This window comes from Oncorhynchus mykiss, chromosome 17 (assembly GCF_013265735.2).
Source record: "Oncorhynchus mykiss isolate Arlee chromosome 17, USDA_OmykA_1.1, whole genome shotgun sequence".
NCBI lineage: Eukaryota > Metazoa > Chordata > Actinopteri > Salmoniformes > Salmonidae > Oncorhynchus > Oncorhynchus mykiss.
The window spans coordinates 79,737,470-79,755,801 of record NC_048581.1 but is presented as its reverse complement, the minus strand read 5'-3'; the positions used below and the strand labels follow the sequence as shown (position 1 = coordinate 79,755,801).

Here is an 18,332-nt window from a genome sequence, read left to right as displayed (position 1 = left end):
GCATACACTTTAGGAGTGGGGGTAGGGAGGTGGGTGCAGGGGGTGCTGGGATGAGTATGGGGCGGAAGACAGAGCGAATCAAATCAAGAGGAACGGTAGAAATATAAATAGAGCCATGTGTTGATTTTAGCTGTCTTCTCCCTCTGAGTGAAAAACAGACTTTAAATCCCGCATACAGTCATTTCCTTTCAAAATGACTTTTGCTTTTCTCTCTCATAAATCTGTCTTGATGTTGAGGAGGACTGAGAGGATCTCCAGCATAGCGTGAAGTGGGTGACAGAAAGAACACGTCTATTTCAGCCATAGGATGAGCCTGAGGTGGGCTGGATGGATGCACACGGCACACACTTTTAGATGTAATTTGACTGTCTTTTACTACCCCTTTAGCCTAAATTAAATCACTTCTCTTTTCAATAATCCATATCGTTATACTGTAACTTAATTACCCATTACCCACATAAATTGTGGTATTCCTCTAAAAGTTACAATAAGGTCCAGTAATTTAATCTACTATATAGTTGGTGTCCTGAGTATAGAGCGAATGACTATATAAATGACTTCTCCAAAACTTCATCAGTTCCATTTTATGATTCATTATTCCACTGCTGATTCCTGCTGCCAAGTCTGCAAGTTCTCTTCTCCTTCAGTTCTGATGCCTGAGTCTTTGTGCTACTTTACCTGGGAAACACCAGCAGACTATAGATCACTTATTAAATACGGCAATGCTTCAGAGCCTGTTCATTCTATTGAAATCCCTCTGATACTAATCTCTCCCTCTGTTTTAAACCCTCCACTATACCCTCAGATTATTTCTCTATCTACTGTAGTCGATATCTCTGATTTATGTTGTGAGCCCCCTAGTTTCTGTGACTGTGTCTTTTGCTCTTTTTGGATGGAACCCATGACATGGCACGTGTTCTATCGTGTTTGCCTGAAGACGTTCAGAGGGGTGCCTGAACCACAAACAGTCACAGTGTCCATGCCTCACCTACTACGGCACCACGGCAGAGCAGTAGCTAACATTCAGGGAACATGTGCTTTTAGCTGGTGGTTTGGGCATTAATGTTGGGCGTGTTTGCTCTCTCTGATTAGCTGGGAGAAAGAAAGAGGGAGAGAGGGACAGCAGCCTCCCTCCAAAGGAGAGGAGGACTAATCCTTCCATTCATTCTAACCAGCAAAGCTTCACTTCACCCACTCTTTCATGTACACATGCAAAATTAGTCACTCCTCACCATTCTATTGTAATAAGCACGTTGCTCACAGCTGATGTGTACAGTAGAACGGCAATTACAGGGTTATCTCTGAAATGAAAAGTGTTCCAGTAACACCAGCGATTACTCACTACTGTACCGTATAGCAGCTGTGTCTGCAAAACTATTAATACCATCTTCAGTCTGGTGCAATAACCATTATATCACACAGGTGTGAAGCTTCTCTGAAACTAAAGACAGACCCAGGAGTTAAAGAGATGATGAAACTAAAGACAGACCCAGGAGTTAAAGAGATGATGAAACTAAAGACAGACCCAGGAGTTAAAGAGGTGATGAAACTAAAGACAGACCCAGGAGTTAAAGAGATGATGAAACTAAAGACAGACCCAGGAGTTAAAGAGATGATGAAACTAAAGACAGACCCAGGAGTTAAAGAGATGATGAAACTAAAGACAGACCCAGGAGTTAAAGAGATGATGAAACTAAAGACAGACCCAGGAGTTAAAGAGGTGATGAAACTAAAGACAGACCCAGGAGTTAAAGAGGTGATGAAACTAAAGACAGACCCAGGAGTTAAAGAGATGATGAAACTAAAGACAGACCCAGGAGTTAAAGAGATGATGAAACTAAAGACAGACCCAGGAGTTAAAGAGGTGATGAAACTAAAGACAGACCCAGGAGTTAAAGAGGTGATGAAACTAAAGACAGACCCAGGAGTTAAAGAGATGATGAAACTAAAGACAGACCCAGGAGTTGTTAGGTTAGATTACTCGTTGGTTATTACTGCATTGTCGGAACTAGAAGCACAAGCATTTCGCTACACTCGCATTAACATCTGCTAACCATGTGTATGTGACAAATACATTTGATTTGATTTGATTTTATTTGAGTTAAAGAGGTGATGAAACTAAAGACAGACCCAGGAGTGAAATAGGTGAAGATTTTCTATAATTTCAGCCAGAAGGAGCACTCACAAGCCAAAATGGGTCCCCGAAAAGTTTGACATAGAAACACCAGATTTTCAGAATTTGTTTGTTGTTGTTCGTTTATGAATGATGAAATTAGTGAAAAATTTGAATGACATTCCACCCATGAGGTCACTAGGTCATTTGACTGCAGGAAAGGGCTTCCTCTCCTATCCCTGTTTCTCTGTGACTCCCTGTAAAATTATATTCCCCTGAGCTCTTCCCCGGCAATTATTCAGAAAAACTCTCCCTTCCATTCGTTCCCTCAACGTTTCCCTGACATTCACCCACCACAAGAATAAATCCTCTCTCTCCACATCAATTTATTCCTATGTGGCTTTTTCTGTGGCGGTGTCCGTTCTGCAATAAGCATCGATAATTAGAAGAAAACTGTGTGAATGTTTGACCTAAGTTAATTAGAAAGTTTGCAGACTTGGCAGCAGGAATCAGCAGTGGAATAATGAATCATAAAATGGTTCATTACTGTGCCCAGGGAACACTCTCAATCTCAATAAACGGACATGGTCCCTGGCAGACAAATCAAACCAGGACTCATACACTGCCTCATTTAGCCGCTGAAAGGAACTCAATAAAAAAAATAAAAAGCTTTTAGCTCTAAACGGTTTCTATTATTAAAGTCTCTCTCCTCCTCTTTTTCTCCTTCTCTCTCTCTCTCTCTCTCTCTCCCTTCCTCACTCCCTCTCTCTCTTTTCCCCTCTCTCAGGCTCTTTCTCTTGGTCCATCTCCCGTGTGTCAAAAACTCTGTTGTTGCCATATCATTACTATGCCTAACACAATTTTGTAAAAACTACTTGTCATGCAAAAACCAGCTCCTTCCAATCCTCAAATATAACAGAGAAAACCAATCATATTACTAAAGTTTCATGGTTCGACCCTCTTCTCTTAGGCGTTCATTATCAAAGCACTACAATAACAACCCCTTCAAGTACACAGAGGATGAGTGCTCATAATAAACTCTATTCATTTACTCCATCCACAAAGCATAACACAGAACACTAAACTCATCCATACCATAGTCCACTAACACTTACTGCCTTAGACACATAATACCACACAATACGCCAGCTCCTGTGTAGATAGCACCCTGTTCATTTTCTATCCCATAGTGGGTGTGGCGTGGACACTGACTGTTTGTGGTTCAGGCAAACACGATGGAACACATGCCATGTCATGGGTTCCACCCGGAAAGAGCAAAAGACACAGTCACAGGAACTAGGGGGCTCACAACATAAATCAGAGATACAGACTACAGTAGATAGAGAAATAATCTGAGGGTATAGTAGAGGGTTTAAAACAGAGGGAGAGATTAGTATCAGAGGGATTTCAATAGAATGAACAGGCTCTGAAGCATTGCCGTATTTAATAAGTGATCTATAGTCTGCTGGTGTTTCCCAGGTAAAGTAGCACAAAGACTCAGGCATCAGAACTGAAGGAGAAGAGAACTTGCAGACTTGGCAGCAGGAATCAGCAGTGGAATAATGAATCATAAAATGGAACTGATGAAGTTTTGGAGAAGTCATTTAGATAGTCATTCGCTCTATACTCAGGACACCAACTATATAGTAGATTCAATTACTGGACCTTATTGTAACTTTTAGATTCAGTTCCAAGCTTTTATTCTCTAATGCTGACCATGTCACTCTCCTGCTGCTCTGCTCCGTTCTTCCTGGGTTGGCCAGACAGCCTTTCCTGCTCACTCCACTGACCCTAAAGCTCTTTCAATGAGCACAGACCTCTCAAGACCCACAGACAAACGTTCCACCCACATCAGTTCCTCATCAGTTCCTCATCAGTTCCTCATCATCTCCTCATCAGCTCCTCATCAGCTCCTCATCAGTTCCTCATCAGCTCCTCATCAGCTCCTCATCAGCTCCTCATCAGCTCCTCATCAGTTCCTCATCAGCTCCTCATCAGTTCCTCATCAGCTCCTCATCAGCTCCTCATCAGTTCCTCGTGAGCTCCCCTAGCCACCTGTGGTGTTCCAGCAGAAGCCTTCTCCTTCGGTACTGAGCATGTCTATGCCCTTTCGACAGCGCTCCAAGCCCCAGGAACTCAGAGGTAGAAATGTCCCAGGAGGATAATAGGCAATTTTCTTTCAACTCTACATGAAAATCAGCTTTTAACTTGATATCTCTGGGGCCATTTGGATCAAGCGTCTTAGAGCAGGACTGCTGAACTAGGATCAGGTCCCCCCTATCGATGCAAATCTTATTCATTGCGATCTAATAGGAAAAACTGATCCTAGATCAGCACTCCTACTCTGAGATGCTTGATACATTTGCTTGACTTATTCCTAATAACATCATTTTATAGCTTAACACTAACTGGTCATAATATTTTGTGCTACTGCTAACTCAATGTCCAAATATGAAATATGAATGAACATCAATGTCTACCTTTATCAAATGCATACAGTGCATAACCACAATATTGTATAACAAAACCATGTGTTGTATGCTTGTATTTAGAGTGTATTATATATGTGTTATTGACAGAAGCTAGGCTATTGAATGATTTGAGTGTGAGAATGACTGGCTTCTGTGTATGAGTACTGCATTTTACTCAACTAAGGAGAAATAACAGCACTCACACAGCATGCTCATAACGGCGCTGGTGCCAAAACTGAAACAGCTGGGCCAATCTTTCCACTGCAGACTATGCACAGGGACTTGATTTTCCCACAGTAAACATTTTTTGCTGAGAAAAACTCTTTCAAATTAACATCCTCCCAGAGTATTCCATTCTACTACTATGCCTATATAATCCCAAGCAGGCTAAATCAGAAAGCCTTTATTCATATACAAGTCCCAGTAAAGGCATATCTTTGAGAGAATCTAGGGGCCAGCACAAAATGGCTACAGGAACAACAGGCAGGACTGATTGCTCCATGGTTGGTTCTCCATGTTCTTTGTCCCCTCGTTCGGGATAAAGAGCAGCTAACTCTGAAGATTGGCTGAGTGAGGCTGCTGGAAAAGCTTGTTAAAAACCGGGTTCCTAGCTTCTATGCCTCAGAAATAGAGAGGTTCTTCTGATGAAGAGGAAGACTGCAAACAAAACAGGTAGAAACGGTGGTCTATCTGTTAGCAGATAATTGGTGAATTATTTGGGATACAGAGTGTGAACACGACAAACTGGGAACATTCCAAGAACATTAGCTTAGATTCCCATGAAGTTCTAGTTAGACTTTTATCTAACATTAGGATGATAACGTCTCAAAATATATACAGTGGGGCAAAAAAGTATTTAGTCAGCCACCAATTGTGCAAGTTCTCCCACTTAAAAAGATGAGAGAGGCCTGTAATTTTCATCATAGGTACACTTCAACTATGACAGACAAAATGAGAAAAAAAATCCAGAAAATCACATTGTAGGATTTTTAATGAATTTATTTGCAAATTATGGTGGAAAATAAGTATTTGGTCACCTACAAACAAGCAAGATTTCTGGCTCTCACAGACCTGTAACTTCTTCTTTAAGAGGCTCCTCTGTCCTCCACTTGTTACCTGTATTAATGGCACCCGTTTGAACTTGTTATCAGTATAAAAGACACCTGTCCACAACCTCAAACAGTCACACTCCAAACTCCACTATGACCAAGACCAAAGAGCTGTCAAAGGACACCAGAAACAAAATTGTAGACCTGCACCAGGCTGGGAAGACTGAATCTGCAATAGGTAAGCAGCTTGGTTTGAAGAAATCAACTGTGGGAGCAATTATTAGGAAATGGAAGACCACTGATAATCTCCCTCGATCTGGGGCTCCATGCAAGATCTCACCCCGTGGGGTCAAAATTATCACAAGAACGGTGAGCAAAAATCCCAGAACCACACAGGGGGACCTAGTGAATGACCTGCAGAGAGCTGGGACCAAAGTAACAAAGCCTACCATCAGTAACACACTACGCCGCCAGGGACTCCAATCCTGCAGTGCCAGACGTGTCCCCCTGCTTAAGCCAGTACATGTCCAGGCCCATCTGAAGTTTGCTAGAAAGCATTTGGATGATCCAGAAGAAGATTGGGAGAATGTCATATGGTCAGATGAAACCAAAATATAACTTTTTGGTAAAAACTCAACTCGTCGTGTTTGGAGGACAAAGAATGCTGAGTTGCATCCAAAGAACACCATACCTACTGTGAAGCATGGGGGTGGAAACATCATGCTTTGGGGCTGTTTTTCTGCAGATGAACCAGGACGACTGATCCGTATAAAGGAAAGAATGAATGGGGCCATGTATCGTGAGATTTTGAGTGAAAACCTTCCATCAGCAAGGGCATTGAAGATTAAATGTGGCTGGGTCTTTCAGCATGACAATGATTCCAAACACACCGCCCGGGCAAAGAAGGAGTGGCTTCATAAGAAGCATTTCAAGGTCCTGGAGTGGCCTAGCCAGTCTCCAGATCTCAACCCCATAGATTATCTTTGGAGGGAGTTGAAAGTCCGTGTTGCCCAGCAACAGCCCCAAAACATCACTGCTATAGAGGAGATCTGCATGGAGGAATGGGCCATAATACCAGCAACAGTGTGTGAAAACCTTGTGAAGACTTACAGAAAACGTTTGACCTCTGTCATTGCCAACAAAGGGTATATAACAGTATTGAGATAAACTTTTGTTATTGACCAAATACTTATTTTCCACCATAATTTGCAAATAAATTCATTAAAAATCCTACAATGTGATTTTCTGGATTTTTTTTTCCATTTTGTCTGTCATAGTTGAAGTGTATCTATGATGAAAATTACAGGCCTCTCTCATCTTTTTAAGTGGGAGAACTTGCCCAATTGGTGGCTGACTAAATGCTTTTTTGCCCCACTGTATATGTTTTTATGTTTTAAATTAAATATCCTTGGAATGTTCTCATGACATTAATTTAAATGTTGTGCACAACATCTGAAACAACCACCACAGAACGTTCCCAAAAAGTTATCATTAGGTTTCCAGGTAATGTAATAACACAATGTACCAGTAATATTTTCCCAGCAAACCAAAATTGATTACGTGAATGTTCCCAGAAAATTTGCAAGGTTGTGGCAAATGTTCTCATAACACAAAACTGTCCAGTCGTGCGGATGATTATACAATATTTGTATAAAACATTCATCTGATATTGCAAGAACGTTCACAAAACACACTTTGTCTGTTCTTTAAAGGTTCCCAGAATGTTTCTTATGGTTGTGGGAACAGTCTGATAGGAACATTGTGGGGACATCACAAAATATATGTTCCCAAAACACAAAAACTGTTCAGTTGTACGGATGATTCTACAATGTTTCTTTTAGGGTGCAAAACAACATTCACCTGCTGTGATGAGAACTTTCCCAAAACACAGTTTTTATGTTCTTAAACAGCCATAACACATTTGTCTAGGTTGTGGGAACATTGTGGGGATATATCAAGAGATATGTACCCAATACACTAAAACTGTCCACTTGTCCTGACATTCAGAAAATGTTTATATCAGGGTGCACAAAACATAATTTTGGTGTTGCAGTAATGTTGACAGAACAGGCTGTAAAGGTTCCCAAAACATTTAATTAGGTTGTGGGAACAGTGTGGGTACATTACAACAGATAGGTTCCTAAAACACAAAATATTCTCAGTTGTGATGACATTCATACAATGTTTAAGTTAGGTTGTACAGGACATTATCTTAATTCAGTAAGAATGTTGACAGAACACATGGTCTAAGTTCTTTAAAGGTTCCAATAAAATGTTATGAAGTTATGGGAATTATCTGGGACGTTGCAATAATAGTATTGTGATATTCACCATGTTCCACAATTTCCAAATGGGTCAGTTTTTATTACATTCATTGCGTATTTGCTTTAGGTTTAACATGAAATCCTATGAATATTCAAACAAAATACATTTTACCTTGTCTTGGTGGTCCTCAGAACATTTCAAAACCATTTAGAAAATGTTAAATTTAAGTTTGAACTAATATTACCACAACATTCTAATTTTTAGCTCTTAAAGCCAATTGGAATACATCCCCATTATGTTTCCATCCAGATTTAATGACTGTATTGTAGGCCCACTGAAAAGTGAAAGACACACAGCATTTTAATCTAGAAGATATTTGAACAGCAGTTAATCATACAAATGTAACCATAGGTTTTACACTTCATATGTTGACAATCTGCATATGTGGGGTTTGTACCTGGAATGTTTGGTTCCCAAGCCAGGTCTTTCATACTCTGGGCCACCAGGGAAGTGCTCTTATGGATTCTTTTTTTCAGTATATAGCCATGGCTGTATGGTCAATCAAGAATTCCATGCGTTCTTTTAAACCTTCTTAGACATAACTAACGGTTAACTGGGTTAGTCACCATCACTTCCCCTCTTCCTCTTTATATGCTGCGTACCTCTGGGTCCATGTTTACAAGGTATTTAAGACTATGAGTGCTAATCTAGGAACACTTTTGCTTTTCAGATCATGAAAATAAGACAGGGTTGTGTTTTCTAAGAAGTTGAACAGTTAATTGTTACAAAATGTTTTGTTTTTTACAGTTGGTCTAAATTCTGAATAACTGACTGGATTTACAAATCTGGATGAGTAAAAGACAGCGTTCTCTTTTAGTAGGCTGAGCCTCAATTTCTCTCAAAATAAACATGGTTAAAGAATATGTGGGATTTAACCTGCAATCTTTGGATCTGCAGCCAGATCATTAACCCTCTGTGCCACCTGGGGATATCTGCATCCTGGCAGGGTCTAATATGGCCAATCAGGACACAGAACACCATTTCTGATTTATTAACATCATTCCATCCTCTTCATATGCAGTGTACTTGTAACAAATTTAAAATTCCATGAGTCTCTATATCACAATACAGTCCTCAAATGTGAATTACCATTAAATATGGAGAGAAACATAATTGGGATGTATACCAATCTGATTTCCTATGCTTTAAGGAACTACAAATGTGCATGCTGAGAATGTTGTGGCAATAATAGGTAAAACTTAAATATAGCATTTTCTAAATTGTGTGAATATTAATAGAATACTATGTTAAATCTAAAATAAATATGTTATGAACGTCATCAAAACTGACGTTTTTTGTGGAACATATCTCTTGCATATCTCTCTTATCTCTTTCCCACAACCTAATTAAACATTAAGGGAACTTCTAAAGAACTCAGAAAGGCTGTTCTGTCAACGTTCTTGCAACATAAAAGGAATGTTTTGTGCACTCTGATGCAAACATTATCTGAATGTCAGTACAACTGCACAGTTTTAGTGTTTTGGGAACCTTTCTCTTGTCATATCTCCACAACTTTCCAAGGTTGGTTGTGGGAACAGTGTGGGGAGATATGTTCCCAAAACACAAAATATGCTCAGCTGTGATGACATTAATATAATGTTTAAGTTAAGTTGCACAGGACATTCCCTTAATGTTGTAAGAATGTTTACAGACTAAATGTGTTCTGGGAACGTTTTTGTAACATCAGGTGAATGTTTTTTGCACCCTAAAATAAACATTGTAGAATCATCCGAACAACTGGACAGTTTTGGGGTTTTGGGAACATATCGTTTGTGATGTCCCCATACCGTTCTCACCAGACTGTTCCCACAACCGAATTAAACATTATGGGAACCTTTAAAGAAAATATTAAATGTGTTCTAGGAATGTTCTTGCAACATCGGGTGAATGTTTTATATAAAAATTATATAATCATTAGCACAACTGGACAGTTTTGTGTTATGAGAACATTTTCCGTAACCTAACAAATGTCCTGGGAACTTTCACAGAACAAATTTTATTTGTTGGTTAGAGAGAAAATAAAGGGTGGCTGCGAGATTACAGCCCCAGCAGGTACGTGTTCACTTTTGTCAATTTTTGGATGACTCCCAAGGAGGGAGTTATACCCATTGTGCACGCACGCACACACACACACACACACACACACACACACACACACACACACACACACACACACACACGCACACACACACACACACACACACACACACACACACACACACACACACACACACACACACACACACACACACACACACACACACACAGCTACTGTGGGAACACTACTGCCATGTCCTATTATGTTACAGTAAGCAAGTGTTGACTGATACACAGAGGAGCAGGATACAGTGCTCAGCTCACACCGTTGGAGGCTGCTGAGGTCAAGGACGTCAGTGGAATAGTACATTATGAACCACATGGAAACCAAGCTTGATATCATTCCATTGACTCCATTCCAGGAGTTAAAATGACCTGTCCTCCCCGCAGCTCAGGAACCCCTCAGAAACAAAATGAGGCATCTCAAGGATTTATCCTGTTAGAACATGTGTAATAAAAAACGTTGTATTTAACCTAGCAAAACAGGGCGGTAGGTAGCCTAGCGGCCAGTAACTGAAGGGTCGCTGGTTTGAATCCCTGAGCCAGCAAAGTGGAAAAATCTGCTGTTCTGCCCCTGAGCAAGGCAGTTAACATTCCTACGACAACTGGGCGCTGATGACGTGGATGTCTATTAAAGCAGCCCCCCGCACCTCTCTGATGCAGAAGACACATTTTGGTTGAATGTATCCAGTTGTGCAACTGCTAGGTATCCTATTTCCTTCCCCAAAAAGGTCAGATCGTGTGTGTGGATGCCTGTGCAGCTTGGTACTTACAGCCCTTATAGATGTCTGTGGGGATCTGGACGGCGCTGTAGGAGTAGTTGACCTTGTTTTTAAAGTTGGGATCGTCCACAAACTCCAGCTTCATGGAGTAGGGGTTCTCCATCAGGTTCTCTTCCCCATCTCCATCCTCCGTCTGCACAGAGAGACATACACAGAGAAAGAAACACACTGTTAATGAGATAAGTACAGTACAGGAGGAAATGCAGACAGACGAACGCAAACAGATATCCGCCCCGCAAAGCCACAAACAAACAGGAACACACTCACAAAGGATTGAATGCACAGGCACACGCACATACTCTCACGCACACACACACAGAAGCACACATGCACACTCCTGGATTAAACTACAAAAACAGCAATTACACCGCTTTTTAGGCTGGGTTTGGATTTTACTTCTATTCTTTGCCTCGTCACAAAGCAACAGCAGGTATCAAAGTAGACACAAAACAGTTGGAATCAATTAGTGTCCAAGATGGCTATCACAGACACATTAGGTGGCACACAAATTAAGTCTGACAATAATAACTAACAACCAACACTACTTAATCACAGCTTTCTCTGCCACCCACACAGGCTGCATCTCCAATAAGCCCATGCAGTGTTAGGTTAAGAAGCCAGCTGGAGCTGCCTTGTGTTATGTTAGACATTCAGAACAACAGAATGTCTATTATTCTGTAGTCTACCCACTAGCACAGAACATAGAGCTATAGAGCTATAATGTGTTTACTGAGAGGATGACCTCTTCCATTAGTATTTAGCTGGGTTAGCCCGGTACATTACTTTCACAAAATGACAAATGTCAAATAAGGACAAAAGAAATGTGGGAGTAAAACTTTTCCTATTAATGTGACATTTAGGATTCCATCTTGATTAGCTATCGACAGAGGACAAGCCTTGCCTTTTCAAGAGCCAATCATGTGAAAATAAATAGGAGTTAGATCTAAACACATCCTCTGGTGGAGCTTATTCATTTATCTGTGCCTCCAAATCCTAAGGGATCTCACTAATATGCTGCAAGGTGCATACTGACAAAATATAGCACATACTGTATCTAATACCATAAATGTAATCTCCGTTAACCTAGAAGTAAAATTTTGCGTAATTTGGTCAGCTGCATGATTAACTTCTGTGTTCATACAGGGTCTTCAGTTAGTCTTAATACTCCTTGACGTATTCTGAATTCAAAATGGATTAAATATATTAATTTCTCACCCACCTACACACAATACCTCATAATGACAAAGTGAAAACATGTTTTTAGAAATGTTTGCAAATTTTTTGAAAATTAAATATAGAATATCTTTACATTAGTATTCATACCCCTGAGTCAATACGTTGTAGAAGCACATTGGCAGTGATTACAGCTGTGCGGCTTTCTGGGTAAGTCTCTAAGAGCTTTCCACTCCTCGATTGTGCAACATTTGCCCATTATTATTTTCTAAATTCTTCAAGCCCTGTCAAATTGGTTGTTGATCATTACTAAACAACAATTTTCAGGTCGTGCCATAGATTTAAAAAAGATTTAAGCAAAAACTACCGCTGAGGAACATTCACTATCTTCTTGGTAAGCAAATCCAGTGTAGATTTGGCCTTGTGTTGTAGCTTAGTGTCCTGCTGTCTGGTGGAAAGCAGACTGAACCAGGTTTTCCTCTAGGATTTTGCCTGTGCTTATCTCCATTACATTTATTTTTTATCCTGAAAAACTCCCCAGTCCTTAACAATTACAATTATACCCAGAACATGATGCAGCCACCACTATGTTTGAAAATATGGAGAGTGGTACACAGTAATGTGTTGTATTGGATTTGCCCCAAACATAACACTTTGTATTCAGGGCAAAAACTTAATTGTTTTGCTACTTTTTTTTTTAGTATTACTTTAGTTGCAAACAAGATGCATATTTTGGAATATATTTATTCTGTACAGGCTTCCTTTTTTTCACTGTCAATTATGTTAGTATTGTGGAGTAACTAGAATGTTGTTGATCCATCCTCAGTTTTCTCCTATCACAGCCATTAAACTCTGTAACTGTTTAAAAGTCACCATTGGCCTCATGTTAAAATCCCTGAGCAGTTTCCATCCTCTCCTGTATCTTCGTAGTGACTGGGTGTACTGATACACCATTTGAAGTGTAATTAATAACTTCAACATCCGCAAAGGGATATTCATTGTTTTTCATTGCTTTTTTTTATTTGTACCCATCTACCAATAGGTTCCCTTTTTTGCGAGGCATTGGAAAACCTCCCTGGTCTTTATGGTTGAATCTGTGTTTGAAATGTGTTTGAAATTCACTGCTCGACTGAGGGATCTTACAGATAATTGTATGTGGGGTACAGAGATGAAGTAGTCATTCAAATCATGTTTTACACAATTATTGCACAAGGAGTGAGTCCATGCAACTTATTATATGACTTGTTAAGTACATTTTTAGTCCTGAACTTATTTAGGCTTGCCATAACAAAGGGTATGAATACTTATTGACTGAAGACATTTTATCTTTTCATTATTAATTAACTAGTAAATATGTTGAAAAACATACTTCCACTTTGACATTATGGGGTATTATGTGTAGACCAGTGACTCAACTAACATTTGGTAAAAAATGAATTCAGTCTGTAACACAACAAAATGTGGAAAATGTCAAATACTGTATGTGAATAGTTTCTGAAGGCCCTGTATGTATTAGAAATGGAGAGTTCCGGCAAAAATGAAGTCTTCACCCTCCGATCTGTGTGGGCACACGTGTGAAGCACTGGAGTTGAAGCACCCTAAACATTCAAATAACCAGTGAGGAAAACTCCAACACTGAAACTAATACTGCTAGGATCTCACGCATCCATCCCATTCAGTCCTGGCAGAGTCTCTCGGTTTACACGCAGAATCTGCCCACGGAGAGATTACCACCATTGAGAAGGTATGAGAGGAAGCCATGCTGAATATATAGCATACCATCAGGAAAGGGAAGCCAATATATACAATTCTTAATCTACGCACAAAATATGTATATACTGTGCATACTGTATTATAAGTGTAATAAAATACAATCCTAAAACTGACAGACACATGTCAGTGCATAACACAAATACTCACACATCCGAAGAGGAGGGTGGTGGCAGGCAGAACAAACAAAAAAACTAAGACAAAAAATAAATACTCAAATACAGTACAGTACAATACAATACAGTACAGTACACACTGAGACATGCCCATATATCTCTCTTTAATGGAGTAGCAAGGGTTCATTGAATTTGACATGGTAAAAACGGTTTGTTTTTCACAAATTTGTATTCAAGCCTCATGCTCTGTGCAGGAATTGATCGATGGCCTGTCTTTAATTGTCTATTAAAAAGCAATTGCAAGCTGTTGTTGGAAGTGAAGGTAAGAGCAGAGCAGGCCGACAGTTGTGAAGATAGTCCACTGAATGTCAACGATAGCGACATTTTAGTGACAGACCAGGACAACATGCTACCTTACAGGAAACGCATCATCAGACATATGTCAACTGTCTCTGTCTCCCGCTCTGCGTGTGTCGCTCTCACACATACACATGCAGTACATGGACATACACGATTGTAAATCAAAGGTGACAAACATTAGCAAAAATCCATACAAACGTTCCGTTATAAAACTCACACTCCAGGCTATAGTCTCTGGCTGCGCTCTCTGGCTACACTCTCTGGCTACACTCTCTGGCTGCATTCTCTGGCTGCACTCTCTGGCTACACTCTCTGGCTATACTCTCTGGCTACACTCTCTGGCTACACTCTCTGGCTGCACTCTCTGGCTGCACTCTCTGGCTACACCCTCTGGCTACACCCTCTGGCTACACTCTCTGGCTGCACTCTCTGGCTACACTCCCTGGCTATAGTCTCTGGCTACACTCTGGCTACGCTCTCTGGCTGCGCTCTCTGTCTACGCTCTCTGGCTAAGCTCTCTGGCTACACTCTCTGGCTGCGCTTTCTGGCTACGCTCTCTGGCTGCGCTCTCTGGCTGCGCTCTCTGGCTATGCTCTGTGGCTACGCTCTCTGGCTGTGCTCTCTGGCTATGTTCTCTGGCTATGCTCTCTGGCTATACTCTCTGGCTGCACTCTCTGGCTGCGCTCTCTGGCTATGCTCTCTGGCTATGCTCTCTGGCTATGCTCTCTGGCTGCACTCTCTGGCTACACTCTCTGGCTGCACTCTCTGGCTATACTCTCTGGATATACTCTCTGGATATACTCTCTGGCTACACTCTCTGGATATACTCTCTGGCTACACTCTCTGGCTATACTCTCTGGCTACACTCTCTGGCTACACTCTCTGGATATACTCTCTGGATACACTCTCTGGATATACTCTCTGGCTATACTCTCTGGCTATACTCTCTGGATATACTCTCTGGCTATACTCTCTGGCTACACTCTCTGGCTATACTCTCTGGCTACACTCTCTGGCTATACTCTCTGGCTATACTCTCTGGCTACACTCTCTGGCTACACTCTCTGGATATACTCTCTGGATATACTCTCTGGATACACTCTCTGGATATACTCTCTGGCTACACTCTCTGGCTACACTCTATGGCTATACTCTCTGGCTACACTCTCTGGATACACTCTCTGGATATACTCTCTGGCTACACTCTCTGGCTACACTCTCTGGCTATACTCCCTGGCTATACTCTCTGGCTACACTCTCTGGCTACACTCTCTGGCTACACTCTCTGGCTATACTCCCTGGCTATACTCTCTGGCTACACTCTCTGGCTACACTCTCTGGATACACTCTCTGGATATACCCTCTGGCTACACTCTCTGGATATACTCTCTGGCTGCAGTCTCTGGCTACACTCTCTGGCTACACTCTCTGGATACACTCTCTGGATATACCCTCTGGCTACACTCTCTGGATATACTCTCTGGCTACACTCTCTGGCTACACTCTATGGCTACACTTTCTGGCTACACTCTCTGGCTACACTCTCTGGCTACACTCTCTGGATACACTCTCTGGCTGGATATACTCTCTGGCTATGCTCTCTGGCTACACTCTCTGGCTACACTCTCTGGCTACACTCTCTGGATATACTCTCTGGATATACTCTCTGGATATACTCTCTGGCTATACTCTCTGGATATACTTTCTGGCTATACTCTCTGGCTACACTCTCTGGCTACACTCTGTGGGTATGGCCCTTGTGTCATCACTTTAATCTTTGCCAGGTTTCCCCTTTCTTATGCAGACTTACAAAAACCTACCAGACTTGACACTCCCCATCTCTGAGTCCTATCTCTCCCTATTCACCCCTCACCACACATTTGACAGTAAGAACATTACAATAAAACTTCCACAGCCACATTTTCAATTTATATCTCTTAAACGGTCTCCTATTCCTCAACTCATCTATTAATTCTGTCTAAACCTTCCTGTTCGTTTTCTCACTCTTTGCCTGTCAATCATCTCCAACTGCATCCCAATATGAACCTGCCCCACTCAACCATGAGTTGAGGTACGTGGAACAGGGACGTGATAAGATGTGCTGCTTTTAACGGTGAAAAGGTAAAAGTGGATTGTGTGGCAGTGACATTGAAGATTGGTTGACAAATATAATACTAGTCTAGCGATATTACAGCAAAGACAATGAATGTGTTCGTGATCATGCTTATTCATTTGCATCAGCAAGGGTGAGAGGGTTAGAGTTGGATGTTGGTCTATCGGAGAGGTTCACTCCATTACTGATGCAGTCCTTCAAACACGCGAGGACATTGTGTTACAGGCAGTTTGGTGGCATGGGTGATTAGGTAGGACTTGCTGGTTCATCGGTGAAGATGATTAGGTTAGAGATGCTGCTTTATCAGATACAGAGAAAGTGGATTAGGAATGCTGGAAGCGTTAGTTCTGAAAAAAAGTATCTGGGTTAGAGGGTGAAGGGGATTGGCTTAGAGAAAATGGTTGCATTATTTACAGTGAAAGTGATTGGCTTAGAGAAAATAGTTGCATTATTTACAGCGAAGTTGATTGGCTTAGAGAAAATTATTTCATTATTTACAGTGAAGATGATTGGCTTAGAGAAGCTGAGTTATCAATAACGGTGAAGGTGATTGGCTTCAGAAACCCCTTGTGCATCAGAAGCGTACTATGGAGTCCCTTCCCAGTGTTTGTTTATCCCTCAGCCTGACTGTCATTTCAGTGAGGCCCTTTTTCCCCGAAGAGCCCAATCATAATTAACCAAGGCAGCTTCTAATTAGGAGCTAAATAAATCCACACAGGAAAGACTGATTGGTTCATTTTCTTCAGCCATCCACCACCTGTTTTGCTCGATTCATTACCCAAATTGTTAATTTCATCTCCCCATTCTCAATGTTTTATTCAAAGGTTGAAGAGGCCAGGAACGACCTTTTGAAGACTCTTTTATTTCCACCTTTACCCATCCAGGGCTCACCCAGACTACAATCATCTCTCGCTCCTGATCCAGCTTATCCCTTTGATATTATTGTGTGTGTGAGTGTGTGTGCAACCAGTTTGAAATGGCTAGCTAGTTAGCGGTGCACGCTAGTAGCTTTTCAATCGTTGAAATCACTAGCTCTGAGACTTTGAAGTAGTTGTTTCTCTCGGCTTTTGTGGAGCAATAGGTAATGATGCTTCATGGAAGGCAGCTGTTGATGTTTTCAGAGGGTCCATGGTTCGAGCCTAGTTGGCTCAGTTGGCCTTGGCCAAGCTGCTGGGGTTGCTGCGCAGAAGGAGATGGTCAAAGAGGGGTGAGTGTTACCGGTGTGAAATGGCTAGCTAGTTAACGGTGTGCGCTAGTGACGTCACTCGCTCTGAGACCTTGAAGTAGAAACAAACTGGGTTTTCACAGTGTAATGTAATGCAAAGAAAATCAAAACACTAAATGACTGTGTTTCAAATGGAATGCCAAGCTAGAATAATAATAGTTTTGCCAGCTAGATGGCCGACATCTCTGCTACTTGCCCTCAACCAAATCGTTACCTTGGAACATAATTTACAATTTATACGTATTTCACTAGCAGCCAAATAACAGTATCAAATCAAAGTGAGATAATGCATAACACAGACCATTGCAATTTCACCCTGAGTGAGCGATGTCTGTTCCCTGCTGAAGCCTAAGTAATAATCTTCTATTGGGGGGCCTGATCTTGTCTCTTTCATTTGGGTATTTCTTGCAGTGAGATTTCCCCCCAACAATGGCAGAAAATACAACTCTAAAATCAATAACATATTATTCTACACTCCTAGAAGATATGTGCTAAGTAGAACCATACAGGGTTCTTCAGTGTGTCCCCAAAGGGGAACGCTTTTTGGTGCTGTTTAGAACCCTTTGCAGAGGGTTATATCTAGAACCCTCTATGTAGGGTTCTTTCAAGAACCCCCTGTATATGGTTCTACCTAGAACCCTCTATGAAGGGTTGTACCAAGGACAATTGTATCATCTAAAGGTTCTTCCTAGAAACTTCTTTGAAGGGTTCTATCGAGAACCCTTTTATCATTGGACA

At 41.2% G+C, this 18,332-nt stretch overlaps 1 protein-coding gene across 4 annotated transcripts in view; it reads right to left on the bottom strand.

The window, feature by feature from the left end:
* The window catches only part of LOC110493268 (voltage-dependent calcium channel subunit alpha-2/delta-2), a 296,498-nt gene that overhangs the window by 88,512 nt on the left and 189,654 nt on the right, over positions 1-18,332 (bottom strand). For all 4 annotated transcript variants that reach the window (XM_036948226.1, XM_036948229.1, XM_036948227.1 and 1 more), the window contains one exon: positions 10,829-10,970. In XM_036948226.1, coding sequence (XP_036804121.1) covers positions 10,829-10,970 — 142 coding nt within the window. The remainder of the gene's footprint in view (positions 1-10,828; positions 10,971-18,332) is intronic.